The sequence below is a fragment of the Maylandia zebra genome, linkage group LG19 (assembly GCF_041146795.1).
Source record: "Maylandia zebra isolate NMK-2024a linkage group LG19, Mzebra_GT3a, whole genome shotgun sequence".
Taxonomy (NCBI): domain Eukaryota; kingdom Metazoa; phylum Chordata; class Actinopteri; order Cichliformes; family Cichlidae; genus Maylandia; species Maylandia zebra.
Window position 1 is genome coordinate 6,257,498 of NC_135185.1, and position 26,895 is coordinate 6,284,392.

The 26,895-nt window shown below is 41.2% G+C and overlaps 1 protein-coding gene across 2 annotated transcripts in view; it reads right to left on the bottom strand.

Annotated features, from left to right (window-relative positions):
• The window catches only part of LOC101484253 (transcription factor IIIB 90 kDa subunit), a 130,514-nt gene that overhangs the window by 3,131 nt on the left and 100,488 nt on the right, over positions 1-26,895 (bottom strand). For both annotated transcript variants that reach the window (XM_004554694.4, XM_004554693.4), the window contains 2 exons: positions 14,000-14,051; positions 1,309-1,468 (listed from right to left, as the gene is read on the bottom strand). In XM_004554694.4, coding sequence (XP_004554751.1) covers positions 1,309-1,468; positions 14,000-14,051 — 212 coding nt within the window. The remainder of the gene's footprint in view (positions 1-1,308; positions 1,469-13,999; positions 14,052-26,895) is intronic.

The following is a 26,895-nucleotide window of genomic DNA, read 5'->3' on the forward strand; positions in this document are numbered from 1 at the left end:
CCAAGAATAAACAAAGAGCCCCCCTACAGGAATAAATTAAACAGCCCAGGACTTTTTTTACTGCAGCAGAGTCAGACCTTAAAGTTTAACAGCCTGAGACATAAAGCGAAGAAATGTAATCTTACCGAGGGCTCATTAAAACGTGCCGGGAGTCCGAGCAGAAAGAGAGCCAAGACCCAGAGAGACAGATTCATTAAAAGAAAGAAAAAAAACGATTCCAACTGTTTCACAGTCCAGACACATTTAGTCTTACTGAGAAGTGACAAAGCAGTCTGCCACTCAAAGTGTCAACTAGAGTCAAACATTAAGATGAGAAATTGCACTGAGGAATTCTCACTTCCATCAGCGTTTCATCATTTCCCTCCATGTTTACAGAGCCGCCTGGCTCCTGACTTTAATTTGCTTTTTATCAGTTCAGTGTGATTTCTCATTAAGTTATTCTCAACAATTAACCAAAAACATTTTTAATGTGAAAGTTATTGTTAGCATAGATGCAGCAGAGCAAACTACACAAAGTGGTTAGAGGCATGCATCTTTATTGTGACGATGTGTTGACTTAAAGCTAAAAAGCTGCAAAAAGTTACTCAGACGTAGTAAATGGAGACAACAGTAACTGAGTCATTTACTCAGACAATAGTTTTATGTGATTATAATCACTATTTCATGCCTGTGAGGTAACCAGACCTCCTTACTCCAGCCACCTGGGGTCTCCTCCCGGCTGGACGTTCCTGAAACACTTCCTCTAGGAAGCATCCAGGAGGCCCAAAGCACCTTAAATGCCTGCTTTGATGCAGAGGAGTGCCAGCTCTACTCTGAGACCCTCTCGAGTGACCAAGCTCCTCCACCTATTGTTAAGGCCGAACCCCGACGGCCCGTGGGGAAAGCTCATTTCTGCCCTTTGTATTGACGATCTCATCATTCTGTCACTACCCAGCTCAGGCTATCGCCGAGGTTTTTCACTCACACCGCTTTACCTCAAAGTCCAGCAACAGCCTGTAAATCTCCGGCTCCCTTCTTCTGTCACTTGTGAATAAAACCCAGAGATACCTGAGCTCCTTAACATACTCAACGAACATATACTTAGACAAAAGCGATGTGGTACAGCATGGATTTGCTTTCATCAAGAAGCCAAATGAAATCATACTAATGCTCAAAAGATGAAACTGTTCAACCAGAAAGGTGTGCATGAAAATAAAATGTAGTTGGATTTGTTACTTTTGGATATTAAATAGGTTGTTTATGCAGAAAGCTGTAGCCTCAGTCAGCCTACACATTTCAGTCAGAAGATAGCAGACAGGTTAAACCCACCATTGCTGCCCAGCATCTCCAAGGCACTGACACAAGTCTCGTCCTCCTCATCCTCTTCCTCATCACCGGGGACGTCGTCATACACAACTGGCCCGCTCTCCACCACCACCCCGCTGGCAGGGGCTTCAACGGGCAGCGGCAGGGGGTTGGAGCTGCCGATCTGTACAAACAGGAAATATTGTTGCTTGTGAGCAGACATGCATCGTTGAGTATTTTTAATATTTTCCTCGGCAGGACACAAGTTCGCCCTCGGGAAATCTAAGCCAGATCTGATCTCGTATGCCCCACTTCCTTTAAAATGAAAAAATAACAAACAGCGTAGTATCTGTGATGGTGTGGAGGTGTGGAGCTGTAGGGCAGGTGGAGGGTACGCGCCGTGGTGAGAGGTTTCATTTGCCGCACTTCTCCACATATGACTAAATACAGCATCGGAGCGCGACCACAACCTTATCTTACAACAAGTTATTACCTCATTTTAGATTCTGCCTTTCTTTTTTTTTTTAAATCTGCATAGTCTACACTGCACTCGGTATCATATGAAAGGATGAGAAATTAATCAGAGCCTCGGGGTAAAAACACCCTTCAAAGTTCATAAAAAAACAGAAGCCTGTGAAATTAAAAGTGAAGGGCTAAGGGTGAGCATGAGGGACAAAAATGTAATTAGAGTGCCCTTTCTTTTTTTTCACTGCTTTTCACATTGTCTGGGTTGAGCTGTCACATGTTTTGTGCATAGATGTGATAAATTCCCCTCGAGGGCAACTGCAGGTGACTCTGAACCGGCGGAGTCTTTCCAGTCGCACGCTGGGAGACAAAAACAGAGTTGTTTTTGATCAGAAATCAACCCACCTGAAACTGCAGGAAATGTAGGCAGCGTGACGGCAGCAGCAGGAGAAAGTAAACAAGTGGTATAGGTGGAAAAAAAAAAAGGACTCGGTGGAAGGAAAGGACTCTGAGGGGACCATTTTCCAGGTGTGGAATCGATGATGAAACAAATGTCAGCAGTACAAATGTAGAGCTGTCTGCCTTCATGACCCATCAAGCAACCCCACTCAAAAAAAGGAAAACAAATCAAACCAGAGATTAAATATGTATAAACTGTAAACTGCACTCAGCACTCCCTGACAGCAGCAGTCTCCTCCAGCAGAACAAACACTACTCAAGGTTAACCCAAGTAACACTGGGAAAAAGCCACCAGATCCTACTTCCAAGCATTCGTGGAATGCTCTAGAATAGCGGTGTCAAACCTAAGGTCTGTGGGCCAAAATTGCCCCTAAAAGGGTTCCAATATGGCCCACTGGATGTCTTTGAACAATGTGAAAGTGGGCACATTTTGGACTTCTAAGTTTGTTGTCATGTAAAATGAATTTGACATTCCTGCTCAAGATCAAGTCCCCACCTCTCAATGCAAAGGAGCCATTCTGCTGCCAACATTGTCCTGCTATACTGGGATGCAGACACGCCCAGAGGTATGACAGGGAGCTGCACAGTGTTAGGCAGGTAATGGTTGATCAGTGCATTTATGGAGAATGGCTGTTATTGATTTTTGCTTTTTGTGCATGAGGCAAGAGTTAAAAAACAACTTTTTAAGCTTCCTGTTGTAGCTGGATAAGCAGAACTGCAGTTTATGGTGGCTTTTCAAGCTTCAACAAGCAGCACTTGCAAACAGATGAAACTCAAGCAAAACCAACCAAACTGAAAACAAAGCTGCAGCATTTAGGAAAATAAGAAAAGTTACGAGCAGAAAACACAACTGGATATTAAAACGTGCTGACCACGGTCCAGCAGGGGAACCTCTGCTTCGTCCATCCATACCTAATAAGCCACCAACCACTGGAAGTTAAGTGATGACTTGGTCCAGATGTTTGGTATACAGCTTCATGTCGCTGATGTCAGTGTGTCAAAATGACCCTACGGTAGTAGAAACAAATTAAACTCCGGTACACATACTACGCTCCGTGTCGATATATTCAACCCTGTAAGACAAAGAAAATTTCCCCTTGGAAAACACTGGAGTACCTCCAGTCTCATTCTGAACAATCACATCTTCACTCCAATCTGAGTTTTATTTATTTTGCTTAGTGATGAAAAGTACAGATATCAAACAGACTATTGCACCAGGGAGGCCAGATGTGCATGGGTATTATATTTTTTTCTGCTTTCCAGGCTGCCATAAGCTAGACAATAATACAACGTCTAAACTCAAGTCTCGCTTTTTTGCTGCAAATGTCTTTAAAATAAAAAAAATGTTGTTTAGAGGGAACTCATGCAGTTGTATAACTGCAGCTACAAGGGAACCTACACATTATTGCCTTCCTTTGAGCCAGGGCTAATTATAAAGCTGGAGCAGAGGCCGGTGGAGGGTCCACAGTGTGACGGAGAGATATTTCTTTTCTCCTCGGCTAAAACCTGTAGGAGTTCCTGCTGGGCCTTTCATTCCTGCCTTCTTTCTCCCCCTTCAATTTTCATTTCCTCCTCCATCCTTCCTTGCTTTCCTCCCACCTTTCTTTTATTTCACATCTCGTCTGTTTTGCTTCATTTAAAATAATAATAATAATTCTACCCACATCTTTTCTCGCTTTTTCCATCTCTCCGATTGTTCCTTTATGCACTGCTTCTTCTCTTGGCTTAGACTTGTGCTTTTTCCATCCTCAGATTTGGATAAATACCAAATGATTGTACAATAAATTAAAAAATAAATAAATCCAGTGCAAAAACATTCTGCTATCCCTTCCTTTCCCTTCTCTGCTTCTCTTTTGTTTCCTCTTATTCCTCACAGTGGAAACCAGCTGGCTTTAACCTCACCAGCTCATTAGCTGCCGCTGAACAGCAGTCATAATGTGGGGGAAATAAAAAAATAATTAAAAAGAAAACATAACGACATAAAAACGGTGCTCCAGACTAATTAGGAGGTGAGAGCTGTTAAATGGGTCAGGATGAGAGGAGAGGAAGCTGTGGCGAGGGACAGACACGAAGTTTCTTTGTGTTGGTGTGAACTATTCAGCACTGCTGCTCATAATTACACAGAGATAATGTTCCACTACAAATATCATGTTGCATGTTCAAAGCAAGCTCTCCAGCGGTCGAATATCTACTATTTTAGCTTACTTTAAGCTTCAGCCCTCTAACAAGGGAATTGGTTGTTAGGAGCGAGAAAGCAACCGGGGAATACGAGCGCTCAGAAGGTTTTATTGGTGTGAAGATGTAGACATCTGATAGCCTGGAGTTACTCATGCACAAGACAGCAGGAAAAAAAAGAGTTAAAGGGAACAAACCACAGTGTGGAATAAGAGTTCTGGATAATGCCAGCCACTACATCTAAATCCCCGTTTCCAAAATAGTAGCGAAGCTTTCGAAAAAGTAACCAAAAATTAATTCCATGACTTGCAAATTCTGTAACTGAATTTAATCAAGTTGCAGACATTTAGTCAGAGCTATTTAATTATTTTTAGAAAAATGGACACATTTCAAAGTTGGGCCGGGACCACAAAGAAAGAAAGAGAAGGAAAAAGCTGTGCAATGCTGAGAACAGATGGAGAAAACATGGAACATCTTACGAATAATTCCACCAATTAGTAACATGCTTGAATTTAAAAAGAGCGTTTGAGACACGCTCAGTTGTTCTGAAGTAAAGAAGGGCAGGAGTTTACCGCTCCTTGATGAACTGCATGTGCAGATTCTTCAGATTATTATCCGGTTGTTCAGTCTGACGTCACTAGCCGTGTCTGGGTCTAAACTCCGCTGCGGGTCCATATATCAAACGATCACTGTGGCATTACTGAGAGTTGAAAAACTGTCTAAAGTCTTTCATCTTTAATAAAATGATCAGTGTTCTGCTCTACCAGGTGTAACAACTGAGTTTAACATCCAGGCATCCATGAAAACGGAATTTATGACATTTAACGGAGTTAGAAGTTAGCAGGATGTTAGCTCGCTAGCTTCTATCTAAATACAATATAGCATGTCCCTGACTGCGGGGTTTTGGAAACAAATTAAAACGTACAGCTTTCTTATCACTTCCAACATAAATGAAGACAGAAAACTAAACAGCAGTGACGTTTGTAGGGTTACTGAAGTTGGGCTAGCTGGTATATAATGATGTGCTACGTGACCGCTAGCGACACAGCTATGTTAGCATAATATAAACAAGCTAACTTTTTTTCCACTCGATAAAAGTTAACGTGAGTGTTCTCGGTGGTCAGGAACAAATGTAATCGCATGGCAGGATGCTGTAAAAGGACCAAACTTCAGTCAGGAGGACAACTGAGACAATCCATCCACAATACGAGGTTAGTCATTCATATACTGCTGCATGGGCTGGGCTGTAGTTACATCCTAAGGTTTTAAAAACTGAGCTTAAATAAATGATTAGCGGTAATAAAAGCCGAGGGAGGTCAACAGTGATCACTGACTGTTTTAGGAGCTTTTTGAGATCAAATAGAAGAAAATACATAACATTAAACATGTTAACAACACAAAAGCCATATTAAACGCAGACTACTTTAGACCCGGAAGTAGGATTCGTCGCGTCATCACTGAACAACCGGATTGTACAATCAATTTGCAGATTTCATCATTAACAGATTCCGAGATTCTAGAGAAATTCATGTATGCAAGGGACAAAACAAAAAAACATTCCTTGGTCCAGCCATGGACAATGGATACAATCATGACTTTGTAGTGGAAATCACTTCATGTGTGGAGTGGACTGAGGTCTATAAAAATGTGAAACTTTTAACGATACTTAGTTCAAAAGTTACCTCGTATTAATGCTTGTTTTTGTGTAAAGGTGCATTAGTGCACATGGCATGGAGAATGTGTAACACTACACTGATCAGGCCTAACATTATGACCAGCTGCCTAATAATGTGTTGGTCCTGGTCTGCAGCTATGCAGCCCCACATACAACAAACTGCAATCCACTCTGTATTCTGACGACTTCCTGTCACTACCAGCATTAACGTTATTGGTAATTTGAGCTACAGTGGCTCATCAGCTGGATCGGATCACACAGCAAGATCCTACAAACAATCAGTCGCTCAACAATCAAAACTTTATAATTGTTTGTTAGACTGAGAGTATCCAGGTTAATGACATTTAATAGACCACTTAAATTTGTTTGCATTATTAGCATCCATGTGTGAATTAGTGTGGATGGGTAAAGGAAGGGTAAATGGACGGATACTTTTATAGTCCTATTTACTCTAACTGAGCACTTAAAGCTCTTTTTACTACAAGTCTCATTCACCCAATCAAATTGGGGTTCACTATCATGCCCAACGATACTTCAACACACAGACTGAAGTAACCATTGATCTTCTCATTGGTAGACAGCTCGCTCTGAGCCACAACCATGCCGATCAAGCAGAGGTTTTGCATATTTTCATCTTTCTGCATCAATTTTATCACAGTAAAGGTGTTTTCCTGGGGTGAGGGAGCAGGTCGCTGTGTTTCTGCAGGATGAGCTAAAATTGGTGCACATCATGAACTTTATCGCTGTCCGGAAAGCTTCATTGAGAATACTTCAAATACATTCGGCCATCACTTGCCAAAATTATTGCTTGCATAAGCAGGCTATATCTGCAACGCCAGCGAGGCTGTGCACAGCTCAAAGCCCTTCCTCCTGTGACCTCATCACCCTTTTGAGATTTCTAAGCTTCTTTGAAAATCCCCACATCTCTTAACTGCGCTGCCTTCTGCCTCCTCCAGCCTGATGCTCAGCCTAAACATGAGTAGACAAATAGGGGAAAGGGCAGAGAAGAACAGCTGCGCCAGTTTCAAGTTCTCTGTAGTAAACTGATCATTTCCTCCCTCGACTGGCTTTAAAAAAAGGAAAAACTGTACAGACTAATTGCTGGGTCGCTGGAGAGGGTGATGGAAATTGGTTACTGTAAGGCAACGAACAGAAACAGAACAGGTTGGCAAGTAGAGCTCAAAGAACACATCGCTTTTCAATCTGGCCCTGTTGCTGGAATCAAATGCCAACATTACATAACATGAGCTGCGAGCTATGAGCAGCCGCAGCCAATGGCGACGGCCGTTTGCTTCCAGTTCCCAAGGGAAGGTGAGGGGGGGTTGCTAAGTAACAAGCCTTGTTGACCCAGCCCCTTGTGGCAATGTTTTCTTCCTAGCTGACAGAGCCTGAGCTCCCTGAGCTACTCTATTCAGGGCTGCCAGCAGCACATGATGGCGAGGGAGACAAAGGCTGTGAGGAGGAGAGGAGAGGGGGGAGACGAAGGGATTGGAAGGAATGTGGAGGAAAGAGAGGAAATATGAAAAGAAGAGCGATGGGAAAAAAGAGGACAGCAGCAGAGTGAGGCAATAACGGGAAGAGATGAGGAAAGAGAAAGCAGGCAGAGATTTGCAGGACTTGGGGGGGAAAAGAAAAGTTGGGAGATTTTAAAAAGCAGATGATTCGCTGGCATGTTTTTCACCAAGTTTTAACGGCAACTTACAGTTTTAGTGATATCGTTAATTCCCCTCAACTTAGTTGTTTTTAACATCATTAACACCACAAGAGCCACAAATATGACAAATTCACTCAAAAGCTTTTTGGGTTGTTTTTTCCCCACATTAAATAACTTCACTTTATTTCTATAAAGTCTTCAAATATGGGACACAAACCAGCATGCACTCTCTCAACAGCATGTGTGACTGTGTTTACTGCTGGTTTCTTAACAGAAGTGTTTTATTTAACATCAATCTCAATAACATGTTTGCTAAATAATCTTAAAAGTTGGACAAAAATAATAATAGTGTTTCTTTTTTTTCAGCCAAAAATATTACAGAGCTTTTTATACAGTTACAAGTATTTGACCCCCTGCTGAATTTATAAGTTTGCTCACTTCCAAACAAATGAACAGTTTCTAGCTTTGATTGTAGTTTTATGTTAATGGACACAGAATATCAACCAAAAAATAAATTAAAAAATACAAAACACACATTACATAAAAGTTACAAAGTGATTTGCGTGACTTTGAGTGAAATACGTGAATACCAGGAAGAATTCTGACACTACCATGTGACGACTACCATCTATCAATTAATGCAACGAGGAGTACCTGATCTCAGCTCGTTGCATGTATAAAGCACACTTGTCCAAAGAAACAGTTTATCCATCCCAGTTCCATCCCAAAAGGACGTCAGGGACAAGATCGTCGGCCTGCACGATGCCTGAACGGCATGGAAATGGAAGAAATATAAAAATGACCATCAGCCCCCCTCGCTCTGGAGCTCCATGCATGATCTTGATGTGAGGATGATCATGAGAAAGGTGGTGGATCAGCACAGAACTACACAGTTGGAGCTTGTTAATGACCTGAAGGCAGTTGGGACCACAGTCACTAAGAACACCACTGGTAACACACACTGCTAAGTGTACAGGATGGCTGCACCGCATAGATTGGCCAAGGCGCGGGGCCACGTACCATAAAGTCTTGAACGAGAGCCACCTTCCCTCAGCCAGAAAACTGAAGATGGGTCATGGACGGGTCTTCCAGCATGACGATGACCCAAAATATAATGCAAAGGCAAAAAAGAAGTGGCTAAAGAAGCACATTAAGGTTATGGAGTGGCCTAGCATGTCTCCAGACTCGGTACTATACAGTGGGGCAAAAAAGTATTTAGTCAGCCACCGATTGTGCAAGTTCCCCCACTTAAAATGATGACAGAGGTCAGTAATTTGCACCAGAGGTACACTTCAACTGTGAGAGACAGAATGTGAAAAAAAAATCCATGAATCCACATGGTAGGATTTGTAAAGAATTTATTCGTAAATTAGGGTGGAAAATAAGTATTTGGTCACCTCAAACAAGGAAAATCTCTGGCTCTCACAGACCTGTAACGTCTTCTGTAAGAAGCTTTTCTGTCCCCCACTCGTTACCTGTATGAATGGCACCTGTTTGAACTCATCATCTGTATAAAAGACACCTGTCCACAGCCTCAAACAGTCAGACTCCAAACTCTGCCATGGCCAAGACCAAAGAGCTTTCGAAGGACACCAGGAAAAGTATTGTAGACCTGCACCAGACTGGGAAGAGTGAATCTACAACAGGCAAGCAGCTTGGTGTGAAGAAATCAACTGTGGGAGCAATCATCAGAAAATGGAAGACATACAAGACCACTGATAATCTCCCTCGATCTGGGGCTCCACGCAAGATCTCATCCCGTGGGGTCAAAATGATCATGAGAACGGTGAGCAAAGATCCCAGAACCACACGGGGGGACCTGGTGAATGACCTGCAGAGAGCTGGGACCAAAGTAACAAAGGTCACCATCAGTAACACACTACAACGGCAGGGAATCAAATCCCGCAGTGCCAGACGTGTTCCGCTGCTGAAGCCAGTGCATGTCCAGGCCCGTCTGAAGTTTGCCAGAGAGCACATGGATGATACAGCAGAGGATTGGGAGAATGTCATGTGGTCAGATGAAACCAAAGTAGAACTTTTTGGTATAAACTCAACTCGTCGTGTTTGGAGGAAGAAGAATACTGAGTTGCATCCCAAGAACACCATACCTACTGTGAAGCATGGGGGTGGAAACATCATGCTATGGGGCTGTTTTTCTGCCAAGGGGACAGGACGACTGATCCGTGTTAAGGACAGAATGAATGGGGCCATGTATCGTGAGATTTTGAGCCAAAACCTCCTTCCATCAGTGAGAACTTTGAAGATGAAACGAGGCTGGGTCTTCCAACATGACAATGATCCAAAACACACCGCCCGGGAAACAAAGGAGTGGCTCCGTAAGAAGCATTTGAAAGTCCTGGAGTGGCCTAGCCAGTCTCCAGACCTCAACCCCATAGAAAATCTGTGGCGGGAGTTGAAAGTCCGTGTTGCTCGGCGACAGCCCCAAAACATCACTGCTCTCGAGAAGATCTGCATGGAGGAATGGGCCAAAATACCAGCTACTGTGTGTGCAAACCTGGTAAAGACCTATAGTAAACGTTTGACCTCTGTTATTGCCAACAAAGGTTATGTTACAAAGTATTGAGTTGTATTTTTGTTATTGACCAAATACTTATTTTCCACCCTGATTTACGAATAAATTCTTTACAAATCCTACCATGTGGATTCATGGATTTGTTTTTCACATTCTGTCTCTCACAGTTGAAGTGTACCTCTGGTGCAAATTACTGACCTCTGTCATCATTTTAGGTGGGGGAACTTGCACAATCGGTGGCTGACTAAATACTTTTTTGCCCCACTGTAGATAATCTGTGGAGGGAGCTGAAACTTTGATGTGGCTAGCAGCAGCCAAGAAGCTTAAAGGACAGAGTTTCAGTAAAGAGGAGACGACCAAAATCTCTCCTGAGATGTTTGCAAACCTGGTGATCAACAACAAGAAAGCTCCTACCGCTGTGCTTGCAAACAAGGGTTTCTCCAACAAGTACCAAGTCAGTTCCTATGAGCTCATTAACTCACTACTTAAATTCTGATGTGGGTCAGTCTTTGGTGTTAAATCCCAACAACACTGTGGATCTTCTAACCCGGGATATTCCTCGGCAATTACCAATCATCAACAGTTCTGCTACTCGCAGGCCACAGCAAGGAGTGAGGAGATGGAACTGCCAGGAGCCGAGACGCGCTGCTCTAAAACCAGGTATTTTCTAATGGAGGAGCTCACATTTTATACTTATGATTCCACTGACAGAATTTCTCATCCACATAATCCTGTAAATGGTCCGACTGTCAGTCAGCTGATCTCAACTATAAAAAAAAAAAAAAAAAACTGACATTTTTACTTCCCAAACCCTGCACGTCAAGTCAAACTCCTGCTGCTTCTCTACAGAGTGGTTAAAAAAGAGAAACACGGAAAAAGCTGTGAAAAGAGAGAAATAAATTATATAAGAAATGAGAATGACAAGGGATTAAAAGACTGTTAGGGAAGTGTAAAATGAGATATGGAAAAAAGTAAGGAAGAAGAAGTCAAGAAAGCTACATTTAAGACTTTGAAACTAGTAACACTACCCTCGACTGAAATGAAGTCCAATTTAAATCAAATTAAAAATCAAAGCAGAAGAGACTGCCCCATTTCTGAATGGAAAGCTATGAAGCTATAAATGGTCAGAACGAGGACATTTGGAAACTAACTTTTCAAAGCCAAGAAGTCTAACTAGGTTTAGTAAAGGAGATAAGACACATTAGCGAAAGTAAACTCCTTCTGTGTGGACTGATTGGAAACTGGCCAACAAAAGCCTACTGTATCACTGCAGTGTGATAAAAAAAAACCAAAAAAAAAAAACCCTGAAGCTGCTGTTTAAGACATTTTTATGTTCAAGTTTAAGGCTATATTTATTTTAAGAGTCTGTCAAAAAAATTTTTTAGAAGCAGTCAATGCCCGGGAGAAAGAAAGAGTGAAGGAGGAGTAATATAGCAAGGCCAAACAAAGACACAGAGCGGTTCACCTCTCACACGGCCCGAGAGGAGATTTATTTATTGCTGCCTGCTCTGCAGAAATCAGCAATCAGCTTTTATTGGCTGAGCAGGAGAGCTTGACACAGACTTACAATAAGTCTGCTACAGTCAAAGGTTCATGGTAGTTTGGTTATTGTCAAACAAACATAAAAAGACCAAAATCAACAATAAATGTATCCAACCAACAACAACTGCGTGGCTATGTGAAGCCTAATTTATATCACTCCTCTGATTAATTCAGGCTCTCTGCAGATTTACATCGTATTCTGTGTCACAGTGCATCTGCATCTTAATATGCACTGCTCAAACAAAAGCCAAAAAGAACAAGAACCAGATATCTATACTGATATGAACCGGGTAATGTGTTAGGAACACAAGGACGCCATGTCGTTTGATGGAAATGAAAACGATAAACCCACAGAGGACTGATTTCAAAATAAACTAGTCAAGCTAGTCCATTTTGACGATATAGTACTCGATATTCTGCTTGGCTCCCACATGCTTGTATGCATGGCTGACAACATCGGGGCATCCTCCTAATGACATGATGAGTCCAGAGCATCACTGAGCTCCTGGACACTCTGAGGGGTAACCTGGCAGCATCGGATGGAGCAAAACATAATGTCTATTGGGTTGAGTTGCGTTTCTATTGGTCAGGTGACTACCTAATGGCAGTCAGGGTTCTGTTGCCTAGTTTATAGAGGTTATGTGCCCCCTTAGCTATGGCTTCTTCAGACCCCTTCACATGTCTGTCACATGTTTAGGGTGAACTTGCTGTCACCTGTTAAAGAACAGATGGTAGACCTGCCAGTTCTGGTATTCTATGGCAAATGCAAATCAGGCACCGCGGTGCTGAGCAGTGAGCACAGGGCCAACTAGAGCAGGGGTCTCCAACTCAGTCCTTGAGCGCTACGGTCCTACAGCTTTTAGATGCACCCCCACTGCAACACAGCTGAATCAAATGAAAAGCATCTCTCGAGGACTGGAGTTGGAGACCCCTGCACTAGAGGTTGTACCGCTGGGCCCTCAGGCCACCTTCATGAAGTCTGTTCCCGATTGTTTGGTCAGAGACACTCACACCAGTGACCTGCTAGAGGTACTTTTGTAGCTCCCAGTGCTGATGCAAGCTGCTGATGGGTTAAAGGCCTTCTATGGCCCTGTCCAGCTGTCCTAGAGTAACTGCCTGTCTCCTGGCATCTAAGCCATGCTCTTCAGACTGTTCTGGGAGACAGAGTAAAACTTCTGAAAATGTCACTTATTAATGTGCCGTCATGGAGAAGTTGGACTACCTGTGGAACCTCTGTAGGGTCCAGGTATTGTCTAATGTTACCAGATGTTACCAGCAGTGGCACTGACTCGAGCCAAATGCAAAACAAGTGAAAACAGTCAGAAAAGATCAGGAAGGGAAAACGTCAGTGGCCTCCACCCTTAAAACCATTCCTGTTTCGGGTTTGTCTCTTCGTTGCTCCTCTAGTGCACCTGCTGTTAATGTCATTAAAACTAAAGCAGTTAAAACCAATCAACAACCCCCTCTGCTACTTAAATGACCAGATTTTTTCACCCTCACAAGCTATGGTGATCACCTTGAATACACAAATAAGGACCAGACCTTCTGCTTCACTGAGGTTAGTGACACATTTATAAATAATCACTTATCATTATATGTAATAGGAAATTCAATTGAGAAACCAATTATGACAAACCATGTGAAAGAAGCAGGATAAATCCAGGTACTTTCTCATTCTACATCACAAATTCAATTTGTTATAAAGCTTTCCTGCTCACTGATTTGCAGCATCACCCACAGTGCAGTACAACTCAGAGGTATTCATTTGGCAGCAGTGGTTGTCGTCCCCCCCCACCCTGTGAAAAAATGTTAAAAATTGCTCAATGTTAAGTTGCAAGCCTTATTATTGCCTAACCCGCTTCCCTGTTGGTTCACATAGACTTCACAGGAAAAGCCTTTTTTTATGAAGTAAAGCAGTGATGACAAGACTGGACCATCAATCTGGTTACTTTATCACTTTCACTGTAAGGAATATCAAGGCTGCTCTTCCCCTTGAAAATACTCTTATTCACACAGCACAGTCAAAATACAGTGAAGCAAAGGAAGACTGAACCTGAGTGAGTGTGTTAAAGTAAACGTGAGAAGTTAACCGACTGATCGACATGGTGACTGAGGTGTCGTGCATTTTAGGAGCAGCGGGGCAGCGAGTGTTGTAGTGCACAAGAGTGTCGGAGAGGAAGAGCAGATGCAGTGAAGATGAATGGAAGCTTACCTGCTCCGTGGCCAGCTTTTTGTTGGGCTGTCCGCTGATGAATGGCTGTAGCCTGCAACACAGACAGCAACATCATCACACTTAGCCTTCTTTATTTTCTTTAGCTCATTTGTTTTATTACTGTTCAACATAAGTCCTACTAATCATAGTGAGGCAGAGGAGCTAGCTTGTATTTGACACATTGCTAACATCAAACTCAAACATGAAACATTTTCTATGTATTCTAGGTTCTTTTGTGAATAAAATCGGGTTAATGATATTTGCGGTTTCACAGCATCCCAGCTTCTTTTGGAACTGGGTTGTAAACGTGCTTCTTAAGTGGAATCATTGACTCTATCTCCTTGGTGTTGTAACTAGATTATTTGATGTTATATGGCACCCCATAAACAGCAGCTTCCACAACAACCAAACCAACCAACACATCTGGACTTCGTTCACACAGTCTGTGTGTGCAACCAGCAATATTCATCAGTACTGGACAAACACTGTCCCTGTAGGTCTTTACCTTACAATATAAAGTGCCTTAAGGTGACTGTTGTTGCGATTTAGTGCTTTATAAATAAAACTGAAATGAACTGAACAGCACAGCAGTCCTACAGTGAAGCAAACACATTGCCTACAAAGGTTACAGACTAATGGGCTCCCCTTTGTTTTAACAGTGCTGAACAGCAAACACTGAAATGACATAAAATACTTAAAATTAACCTTGATTTTTAACAGCGGCTGGTCTTTATGACCTTGAAGTTGCACGACTGTAGAAAATGAGTTCCATTACTCAAACTGAAGCACAATCTGAAATGCCAGTGAGTCTACAAGAGGATTAAATGTGCGGATTTTATGAACCCCTAAAAGCCTGAAAGTAAGATATTCATTATTTTTCCAGACATTAGAAGATAATAAAATCTTCTATTCTGAGGCCAGTTCAGATTACATTTCACTGTTAACCTCAGCAGCGAGGACACCGCCTGCCTGCTTCTGCTCAGCTTCGTTTCTTTCTTCCACCGCATTCGTGTCCTCTCTCTTTGTCCCTGATTGGCTAACAGATTCACATACCAGTTTCTCTTCAGTAAGCTCATGTTAGCAAGGTGTTACCTAAACATACCCAGTATAGTAACATTTTCCCACAAGTACAAGCTAGTGGTGAAGGGATTCGGTGTTGTTGTTGTTGTTGACATTTTACAGTTTAAGCCAATGTGCTGGAGAGCATGTAAAAGCACACTGCTAGCATGACTAATAATAAAGGACCTCCTTTGTGCTCCACTAAATAATCAGGACTTTTACAGTCAATTTAAGCAGAACAGGAACAAGGGAAATCGAGCTATCACAGCAGCCTTCTGGGGACGAAATAATGGCTGATATAATCATTAATAAAAATTGTAATGACAATAGCTCCTGCTGATACCAGTTCCTGCTCATTGTTGCCATTTGGACAGATGGGACAGCAGAACATTGCTGTATGTCGGATGGCTCTTTGCAACCACTCTTACAGAAAAAAAAGCACATTTTATTTGTACTTGACGCTGATGCAGCATTTAACTCTTGACACAACACAGGTAGAGCATTGTATTATCTTAGTGGAGCTGGTCTCTGTTGGCTTCAGGGCGACTAGCTCACATTTCTAGGCAACTGCGATAAAAAAAAGGAAAAGAAAAAGAAATGGTGTGAATGAGAAATGAGCCCAAACTGTGAGTGACAGGCAGAGCGACTGTCTGTCTCTGTGAGTGCAATCTCTTCCTAGACAGTCGCGGAGATAATCAGCAATGAACGCACCACTGGCAGTAATTCCTAAGCAGCCGTCCCACCACCCCACTGGCTGGAATTAGCATTGTTCCCGAGGCTCCCCACCCCCATTTTCTGCCCACCCGGCCCGGCGCTGAGCTCTCCCTAGAGGCTTACAGTAAAGTGCTCAAATCTCACTGATAAGACGCAGAGCGCGAGTGAGCTTTTAATTAATCTGCTTTAACCGGGGGGAAAGGGGAGGAGGGGTAAAAGTGAATGTGGCATCTTCACCCCCCAACATCATCATTCCCCCCACCTCCTCCTTTCTCAAAGCTCATTATAAAATCCCAGTCAGGCCGGCGAAATGCTCCCCGCTGAGAGAACTATTTAGGGCCCCGTATATGTGCTAGACAAGACTGGCTCCCATGAGCCCTGACCTGGACACTGTGGAAAGAGGGAGGGACGGTGGAACCATGAGAGGAAGTGATGTCGTTAGGCAACAGGCAGTGGAAGGGGGCAAAAGGGTGAGAAGAAGAAGAAGGGATAGAGGGCAAAACAGCACGGGAGCGAATGAGGAAAAAGATTGGGTGAGGGCATGGGGAGGCATGGAGGGGGAACGCGGGGGAAGCCTGAAGAGAAGGAAGGTGCTTGGATTAAGAGAACAAAGGAAAACAATATTAAAGAATAAGATCAGCTAATAGCAGAAAGAGAAAAGCAGAAAGGAAGAAAAGAGCGCACAGAAATATCAGAATGGGAAGAAGAAGAAAAAACTGAGACTCAGGAGTGTTGACTGATTATTCCAAGGTTGTTCCTCACAGAACTAAGGCAGTAGTTCCTCCAGATAAACAGTCTTAATTAGCTAACCTTTGTTGTGTTGTGCTGCTAAGTGAAACCAAACACAAATTAGCTGAATCAGCTGCAACAGTTCTACATAATGGAGTTTAATTCTACGTAGCAGCCAGTCGTGGTGCATTCGTAGCTAGTGTGCCAGCTGTTTGAAGACGAGTGTGTCGTTCTTTTCAGCAGGTTTCTCAGTCGCTCATAATCACATTTGGAAGATATGCCGTGCATACTGATAGGAAAAAGAAAAAGGAGTGAAAGGTGTGAACATTTTACCTTTGGTAATAAATTTGTAAACTAAGACAATGACAAATGTTTCCCTGATTTAAAGCCATTGTGAGTGAGTGAATGAATAAGCCAGGGTGTTAACGGGGTAACACCCTGGGGATGTTTGTCAGTGTTTTGACACTTTACATAACACATGGAATACCTTTTCATGAGCTTGATATTTTTGTAAATAGGAAAAAAAATCTAATTTTAAATCGGTGCTCTGGCTGACATCAAACCACTTCCTGTAATTGCAACAGTTAGAGCGACTGATAGCGAGTGGGGTCAAAGGTTAGAGTCACAGGGCTATGAGAACACCAATGCTCCTCGAATGAACAGATAAAGACAATTTAACTGAGGTCAATGAAGGTTAAAAGAGTCGAGTAAGTGCTGTGGAAACAGCAGTTTTAACCTCTCCAGTGCTGATACCGCTCTCAGCTCTTCCACCACTTTGACTGAGACTAAAATATCTTGTCAGTGGTTGATAGACCACCATGAAATTTATAAAGAAAACCATGTTACCCCAAGAGGCTGTCAACTTGAAACATCTCCACAGCGTTAAGACTGATTGTCACAACATGTGCTGTCAAAAAACCCCAAAGACAACACAAAGACCAAAAGCAAGATTCCCCATCAGCTGTACTTAGACTTAGTGTTTGATAATTGCCAAATGATAGAACATCCAAATATTAAACTATGATCCCAGGAAAAAAAACAGATGTGACACTGCATCTCTGATGTAGTTTTGCATACAACTCATTTAAAATTAACACTCCAAAAACCAGAGGCTTTGATTTTGGAGCTGTAAAAATAAGTCAGTATGATAATAACTTGTGTGTTATGTAGAGTAAATATTATGTTATCAGAAATAAATGTATGTATATTGTTCTTAATGTTTATATCAATGAAGAATCTGGATAAATATTAACTGATACGTTATGGAGAAGGAGTGGACTAAAAGTAAGTGGGCAGTTCTTTCCACTCATTTTAGACACGTAGGCTGTCTCAGGACAGGGTTAGTGAAATTGGAGTGTAGTTTTCTTTATTTTTTATAGCAGTTTTATCATTTTTCCCTAAATGACTTTGCATGCTACCTGCATAAGCAAAATAAATTTGTCCAGGTCACTTTTTTGAGTTATGACATTATTTATTTCAGCATTATGGCCTCACTTATTTCTTAAAATAGCTTATTTTAATGATCATGTATTTGTCTTTTTTAGGATATAATAAAACACATTTTGGAAATGATACCTCTGCCTGTATGTCTTTGGGTACATTTAAAAAGTAGTACTGTGCAATACTACAAGTTCTACTATTGATTTGTGCGACTGATAACAATACTTGCTAATGTAGGGGAGAGCAGTGTGTCATGACTTTGCAAATTCTGAACACATTTTAATAAAATACATTTATAATATAGTTTATAATCAGTGTTGGGCAAGTTACTTTGAAAAAGTAATTAGTTATAGTTACTAGTTACTTCTTCAAAAAAGTAACTGAGTTAATATTCTAAAAGTAATTAATTACTCAAAAAGTAACCATTGTGTTACTTTAAAAAAAGTTTAACCCTCTGGGGTCGAGGGTATAATTGGCAATTTTTAACTACTTTTGATGTTTCCTCTACATTTCACCTTTAAAAACTATTTACTTTGCCTTGTTTGGTATCATCCTTTTCAGCACAACCTCACGTGTCTGAATTTACAGTTATGTTTTCATTTTGACATACTGTATTAACACAATTTATCTAAAATCAGACAAAAAACATAAAATCAGAGTAGAAAAAGTTATATTTTTCACTGTAACAACCACTAAACATGTTTAATGAATCATATTTCATAACTTTAAATGCAAATATAAATTGTCAATTTTAAAGTCCTGTGCACAAGTTTTGCAAAAAACAAACTTATTTGCATCCATTTACCTTTTACCTTGATTTTTTTAAATAACCATTTCAAACTATTTACAGAACAATCAGCTGTTCTTTATTCAATAAGATGCCACACAAATTATTTGTGCCACTCCAAATATTTCTGTCCACTATAAAGGAGAACATCACAGCCTGATACCTGCAGGTCTGACAGCAGCAGGTGCATCACTCCTGTTTCTACCTGGAGACAGCAGTCGCCTCATTGTTCTGACACACAACACAAAACTATCCAAACTACACACTAACTACACAAGACAACATGAACTACACACTCCAAACACGCTAAACGTCACAAATCTCTCACATCTCAAAACTCTCTTTTTCTGCTGTCTCTCTCTTGCCTTCACTCCTAAAACTTCTGTTTTTGTTTGGGGTTTTTTGCTCATAAGCAGAGAGTGCTCGCTGCGCTGTCCTTAGACAGTAAACGTGACGAAACTATTGAGGAAAAAACGGCGCGTATATATTGTTTATCATGACTCTGGTTTTACGTGGCCTATCAACACAATTTAAAAACTGGTAAATATCACCTTGTTGCTTTATCTTTAAGTGGTCATGTGATTGGCTTACCACGACTACTTTATTCTCCCTCAGTCAAACAGCAGCACTCATGTGATTGTTTTGCCCCCTTAGCTCCAGGTGTTGTGCTAGACAGTGATCGTGATTGCCGTCCACGGGAGCGCGCAGCTGCTTAAAGCTGTAGCGTCCAGATTACTTACAGCTACTTCCGTGCAACTGATATAAGATGAGGCTGAACACAGCTTCAACTGTCTGTTTATTGAAAAATAAATGGTTCGATTACTGGCTCCTCCAGTCTGCATGCCAAATATCCTTGGGCAAGATACTAACCCCAAATTGCCCTCCGATGCGTTCATCGGAGTGTGAATGTGTGTGAATGTTTATTAGTTGCACTTGTGTTTAGAAGTGCTTGTATGAGTGTGTGTGAATGGGTGAATGAGGCATGTTGTATAGAGCGCTTTGAGTACTCCGGGAGAGTAGAAAAGCGCTATATAAGAATCATTTACCATTAGTTGTAACGATAGGAATAGTAATTAGTTAGATTACTCGTTACTGAAAAAAGTAACGCCGTTATTCCCATCACTGTTCATCAGCTTTTCATTTATTTTGAAACTTTTTTTTTAAGACCTGGAACATAAACGTGTCTGTCTCTGAAGCACTGAGGGGCAACTTCTGTTGCTTAAATGTGAAATAAAGCTATAAATAAAATAGACGTGACAGTCAACACAAATGGTTCAGATTTTTCAGAATGCGTGTGTCACATATCCTTTTTATTTTAAGAAAACTAACTTTTAACACAATTCAGGGTTAAAAGTTACAACCACAGCATTGGTATCAATAGTATCAATATTCAGATTGATCCACCGATCTCTATCAAAAAGTAATCTATGTGGAGTGATGTGCTGGAGTGCATGTCAATGACCATGACATACACTTCATCTGACACTTTAAGCACTTGCTATTGTAACTATGCAGATAACTTCTATAACTTCTGTTGCATGTCATAATTTTTGGATTAGTAAGTTTGACGTAGTGACTGATTTTTTGTTGTTGTTGTCACAAACACTGATTATTCATGAACAGCTTTTAGTGAAAGTTTTGTCATGTATGTCGGGAGAAAATCGGACAAACTGGTCCTTTAAAAACCTTCAAATTTGCAACCGCACATGAGCTAAATAAAACTGTGCGGTTGAATTGAATCTGATTCTTCCTCTTGTACACTATTACAAATGTTTTCATTTCAAATTCATACAGAGAGTCTCAGGAGTGCCTTACACTGAGTCAGATTTCCTAATGAAACCCGTTGCTGCGAGTGTAAGATAAGATAAGATAAGATAGAACTTTATTAATCCCTCGGGTGGGTTCCTCTGGGAAATTCGACTTCCAAGAAAAGCACAGCAACGACCGAAGTTACAGTTACAGAATTGTTATATATATATATATATATATATATATATATATATATATATATATATATATATATATATATATATATATATATATATATATATATATATATACACACACACACACACACACACACACACACACACACACACACATATATATATAAATACAGAGACAAATATAAATAAAATATACAAAGGGGATAAATAGAATAAATAGGAATAAAAAATAAAAATACAAGTGAATTGCACATTTCAAGTATTGAGTCTATTGCACTGTTGACTATTTACAAAAAGTATTGCACAAGGTATTGTACAGTGAGGTGAAGAGGCACTACAGCTTAGTTGTTCCCCCCTCCTTTGTCCTCCTGTTTCCCCTCCCTCTCCCCTCCAGAGAGGAGTTAAACAGTCTGATGGCGTGTGGGACAAAGGAGTTTTTAAGTCTGTTAGTTCTTGTCTTGGGGAGAAGCAACCTGTCACTGAACAGACTCTTCTGATTGTTTATGGTGTGTATAAAGTCAAAATACACACTCGCTCCATTACCACATTCGCTTCCCCCATGATTTCATTTCCTACAGCGGAGCCATTTTCATTTTGCAATAACTCTGCTCGTCATTAGAGCTTCTAATCATTCTGCAGTATGTCGTCTCTCTTCTCGTTTCCATTGTGCGCCGGCGTTCGCGGGACATTTGTTGTTGTTTTGCTCGTTAGCATCGAGGAGGGATGTTTCTACGAGCCTCTGCTTTTTAAATCGAGATGATTGCACCTGTTTGTTTTTTTGCGTTCGGATCAACTTCCATTTCTCCGCAAATGAACTGAGGCAAAACCAATATAAGGGAATAATTTCACTATTCGTACAATAATCCAATCAATAAGATAACAAAGAGGAAGGATGGAGGCGAGGAGGGGAGATAATCTGCAAACTGGGGGTTGAATAAAATTAGTTCTGCGATGAGCGCGGATGTAAATAAAAGATGATAATAATCTGAGCTTCCAACTCGATTTTCCAGCTGGGGACTAGATCCTTGGAGACGCACGCGCACACACACGCACGCACGCACACACACACACACACACACACACACACACACACTCACTCCTTCAGCTCTTCGGCACAATTAAATCAGGCATAATCACCCACACATATACACACACAAGAAACTGCAGTGCCCACTCATACTTTCCCAGACACACAAATACAGCCTCACAATACAGCCTCACACACACTCCCCCACAAAGAGTGTGTGCCTGTGATTCGTGTCCATTCAGGCTGCAGTGCATTGTGGGCCGGTGTGCAGCTTGGCAAGAGGAGACACAGACTCAGCCAAAAGAACTGATTGTGTTTTCTTCTCTGGCCAGTCCATCCAGCACTAACCCCATTACACACACACACACACACACACACACACACAGTACCTGGTACTGCAGATTCAAAAGGGTGAAGGGTTATATAGATGGCTGTTTATATGCAAAGACACGAAGGAAGAAGCACAATACAATCCTGAAAATCTGCATACCGTCAAACACACAATCAGCCGCTGTAACACACAACTGCAGAATCTGTACTTCTGTACAAACAGCAGTGTGAAGTAACTCAGATATTTTCCATCAAATGTGACAAAATTGTATTTTTCCTGGAGGGCATACGAACACCAGGACCGGGTAACTGGTCTGATCTACCCTAAACTTAGGTTTAATACAGCACGTGTTTCTCTGTCTGCAAACACACTTAAGGGTCATTTACTTTGCTACAAGTTATGGATGTAACATGGTTAAACCGGACAATATGATCCACAGGAAGATACCACAGAACTATATGTTCAGAGGTCCAGTCGATACTTTCTAACTCTTCTAACGCTACTAACTCTTTCACCCATAAAACAGACATTTGACAACCTCTGCTGTGCCACTGATAATGAGTTTTGACACCTCAATATATCAACAAAGATTTGGTTTGACAAATAGAATAATTTTATGCGGGTTTTTCCAAGGGTAGCTGCTTAGGCAAAGACCACCCTCGCTAACATACCCTCGCTAACATCTGATGCACACCCAGTCACTGTCCCAATAGCAGGCCTGAAACACGAAAGAAACCGCTCAGTTCAGAAAAGAGTTTTAAGGGTCATTCTAGGCTTCAATCAGACATTCAGCTGAACTCTCTTCAGGCACAATAACGAGGAGTGCTGTAAAAGATGATCTCGCCCACAATGAGATCTGATCTCATCTCCAAGGAATCGGTCCAGGATTACAGAGGACAGTGAGGTAACCTTAGCTCTGTCCAAATATCAAACAGATCTGTAGCTCGTGAACATTACAGGCTCTAATTGAATAACGAACCATCTTGTGTGCTATCCTTCGTTCCTGCTGGTGGTTCCTTCAATCGCTCGCCTCAAAGTTGGGATTAGTTTAACTTGGGCTGAATAACAGTTGATACTGCAGGTGATAAGATACCATGTTCTGATCCTTAAATCTACAGACAAACTGTAGGAAATTCTCCAAGAACACGCTTCCAAACGACCTCAAAATTCTCAGCCAACCACTGCTGATGAAAGGCAAAGTGGGCTCATTCCACAGTAATGAGATTTTTCTTAATAACTTCATGAAGTTAATCATATGTAGGACCTAGTAATGACATTACTTTCTTCATTTCACTTTTACAATCTGACACGCTGCTGCAGCTATGTTAGATGAAACAAAGTAAAAATGTGATTGCATTTGTAAAAACATCATCAGTAACTTGGTCTATGAAACTGAAAATACTGACTTTTCAGTCTTGGTATGGTTCAAACTCCCCAAAAACACTGGACCTTTCCCATTTTATTTCCCAACATTGCTCATCTTTAACAAATGGTTGCACATCATGTCATAATTAACTTGGGAAATTAAGTTGTGCGACTGCTTTCACAACTTTGAGCCTTCTGCAAGTGAGACCTTTGATACAAGTTTACTTTGGCTGGCTAAAGTAAAGACAAGACTATAAATGATGCAACAAAAAAAACAAACAGGCACATGAGGTCCGTACTGAAGTCTGTCATGTCAAATAACAAGCAAGGTTCAGAAGGAGCTCAACGCTTAACAGCAAGAAACAGATGAAGAACATCGTCACAGACTTGTATTGTGCATTGCAACAATGCTGCGTGGATGTTCCTGGTGAAATTAGCGCCTTCATTTTTGGGGGATTTCCATCAGTTTCTTAATGCACTTGTGAAAGCTGGTACACACACAGAAACATGCACACACAGGGCCGCATTTAATAACCCACTAACCCATCCGTGGCCATTTGATGAGAGCTGTGACATTTCTCCAGATGGATGGGATTTCTGGGTCAGTTAGCACCCAGCTGCTTACTGTGGCGCTGGGCTCTTCCTTTGCAGATATTCTGGGGGAGCATGACCAGTCTTGTGAACAGAGATTAGAGATTCAGCGAGACGGGTGGCTGTTAACGGCTGTGGGCTAAACGCACACACACATATTAATGAGAGTTGTGTGACAAGAAAGCCATGCAGCCCAGCTTTTGGTGGAGGAACAAGGAAGGAGTGCGAGTAATTTTGAGTTGGCCTTTTAATGAGAATGTATTTTGATTTTCAGGCTCATGATAAATAAGTTTAAGTTTGATATTTTAGCTTGGTTTTCTTTTAAAATTATTTGCACCACAAATGTTTAATTCACACATAAAAATTAATTAAATTTTTTTATGTCGATTTTAAATTTCAACAGAAATGTAGAAAAACGTGGAAAAGTTGTATGTAGTTTTTTAATTTCTTTATTTAACCAGATAAAGGATTAAGAAAACCTCCTATATTATACCAACCTGACCACATAAACAATAGAGGTTAGACCTCAGCCAGAAACAGAAACATCTGCTCTTTTTATTGAAGTGCTCTTGAGCAATAGTTCTCCAGGCTCTTACACTCATTTTCAGTCAGTACTTAAACCTGACCATTTTCGTTTGTAAGGCCACTTAGCACTGACCTATGAATGATTCGAGCATAAATCAGAAGAAGATGGGCCTCCAGTGCTGAGAAGTGAAATTTGGGTATTTTATTAGCACAAATCACATCATCACAGTAAATGGACCCAGCTTGCTAACAAATTTTGACAGCTTCATCAAGTTGTTTCTTAGCAAAACAAACAGCAGACAATGAACTTCACCAATCATACAAACAAGCTGCATACGAATGCAGGTCATCGATTAGACTTCAGACTAAAACTATGAGTTAGAATATTAAAATATTACTACTTTTGTTAACAAAATGAACTTGGAGTGTACCGTGAGGTGTCACGGTGTTATGAAGCAGGGACACTGAGTGCGTGCTTCTTCAAAGGCTGCTAGTTTGACCAGAGGGAGGATCACAGTCTTCCACGCCACTAATCACACAAATGGGGAGGATCACAAGCTATTAACCCCCATCTACACAAACAGATCAGTCATAAGTCTGAAAGATCAAAGAGTTAACAGCAGCAACACACTCAAAGCCAGACCTTGTGGCGACAAAGTCACGCTCGTTTTCTAAAATAAACTCTAGATGATTTTTATCCCGTGCACACTTTGGTACTTAAATTACATGATTTGACATGATGCTTAAATTACATTTCTCTCCTCACAGTCATTTCTCACGTGACTGCCGACTCTCCTGTGTGACGGTGCAGCTCGAGCAGTGAAAATGCCCTTTCACCTCCAACAGAAGAGTTCTCACTCAGATCTAAAAGATTACAGTGCAAATAAAATAAAGTCAAATCTCCAAGCCAGAAAAGCCTCTGCATAGAAAACAGATTATACCCAACTCTGCTGCACAACGTGTCATTACGTCAGCTCGGAAGTCAACTACGGTCTGTTAGAAGAAAGAAAGTATAGTGAAAGAAAACAAACAAGTGAAAGGTAGCCGAACTAATTGCAGGCTTTGATGCATCCAACTTCACAGGACGTAATTAGGGGAAAGTTGTCTAAACACTTTTCTGTTCTCTTTGAACTACAGCACAGCGCAGCTCTTTATACCACAGAAATAATGCCATGAATGTCTTTGAAAGTAAACTAAACAAACAGAGGAACCTTGATGGGATGAAACTAACTAAACTCATAAATGAAGGATGAAACTAATAAGAAACCAAAGGCAAACACAGAATATAGAGAAGATTCAAAACCGACATAAAATATTCTTAATGAAAACTGATGTAGATATATTTCCAATATTAAATATGGACAAACATCAGTGTTCTTTCACATCTATGTAGTGTTTGTGGTCGCCTCTATAAAGGATTGGCCTTCACAGATCAGTGGAGAACAACTTGACTAGCCTTGACCCCATCGACCCACCTTTGGCCGGCTTAACTGCCTGAGGTATCCCCGCAGAGGTGTGGACTCGAGTCACATGACTTGGACTCGAGTCAGACTCGAGTCATTAATTTTATGACTTTAGACTTGACTTGAAAAAATGTTCTAAGACTTGACTTGGACTTTTACACCAATGACTTGGGACTTGAATTGGACTTGAACCGGTTTACTTGAAAAGACTTGATATTTTACCCCAAATATAAAATTTAACATGCATATTATATAGAGATTGAAAATGTGACGTCATTCACGGGTAGAACCGCAAAGGATTCTGGGAACTCGTGGCAAGCGGTACTAGCGCACGCAGGCTTTCAATTAAAATCAGTTACACAGCGATAAAAAGAAACACAAAAATGTCAAGAAGCTGTTGTATTATTAACTGCAATAGCCGGTCGCATGACAGCCACGGGAAGCCGACGGGTAAAGAGATCGGTTGTTATCGGATTACGTCGCTGAGGAGAAATTGTTCGAGCCATGTTTCCGAAGTAACAAAGAGGCGACTGGATTGCAGCCATTCAAAGATCAAATATAACGTCCTAGAACACTCCAGCTCACAGGTTAGTCTGCTCCAAGCATTTCCACAAAGGTCAGTCTGCTGTTGTAGTTAATGCGTCATTTTTCTTAACATAATTGGTGATATAGGTTACAAGCAAGTCTGGCACTGAACAGAAATTGTCGCGCTATGCTCCTTTGTTTATTGTGCATAAATAGTGAATTGTCCTGACACAATATTGCGTTTCGCTTCTGTTATTATGGTACATTGACAAAAACATATACTTTTATTCACAGGATAAAACAGGTTTTTTGTATCACTAATTGCCCAGTACGATTACAGCATACAGTCTTATTGTCACTGCTACATTTCTGTGATGCTACCAGAAATTATTTC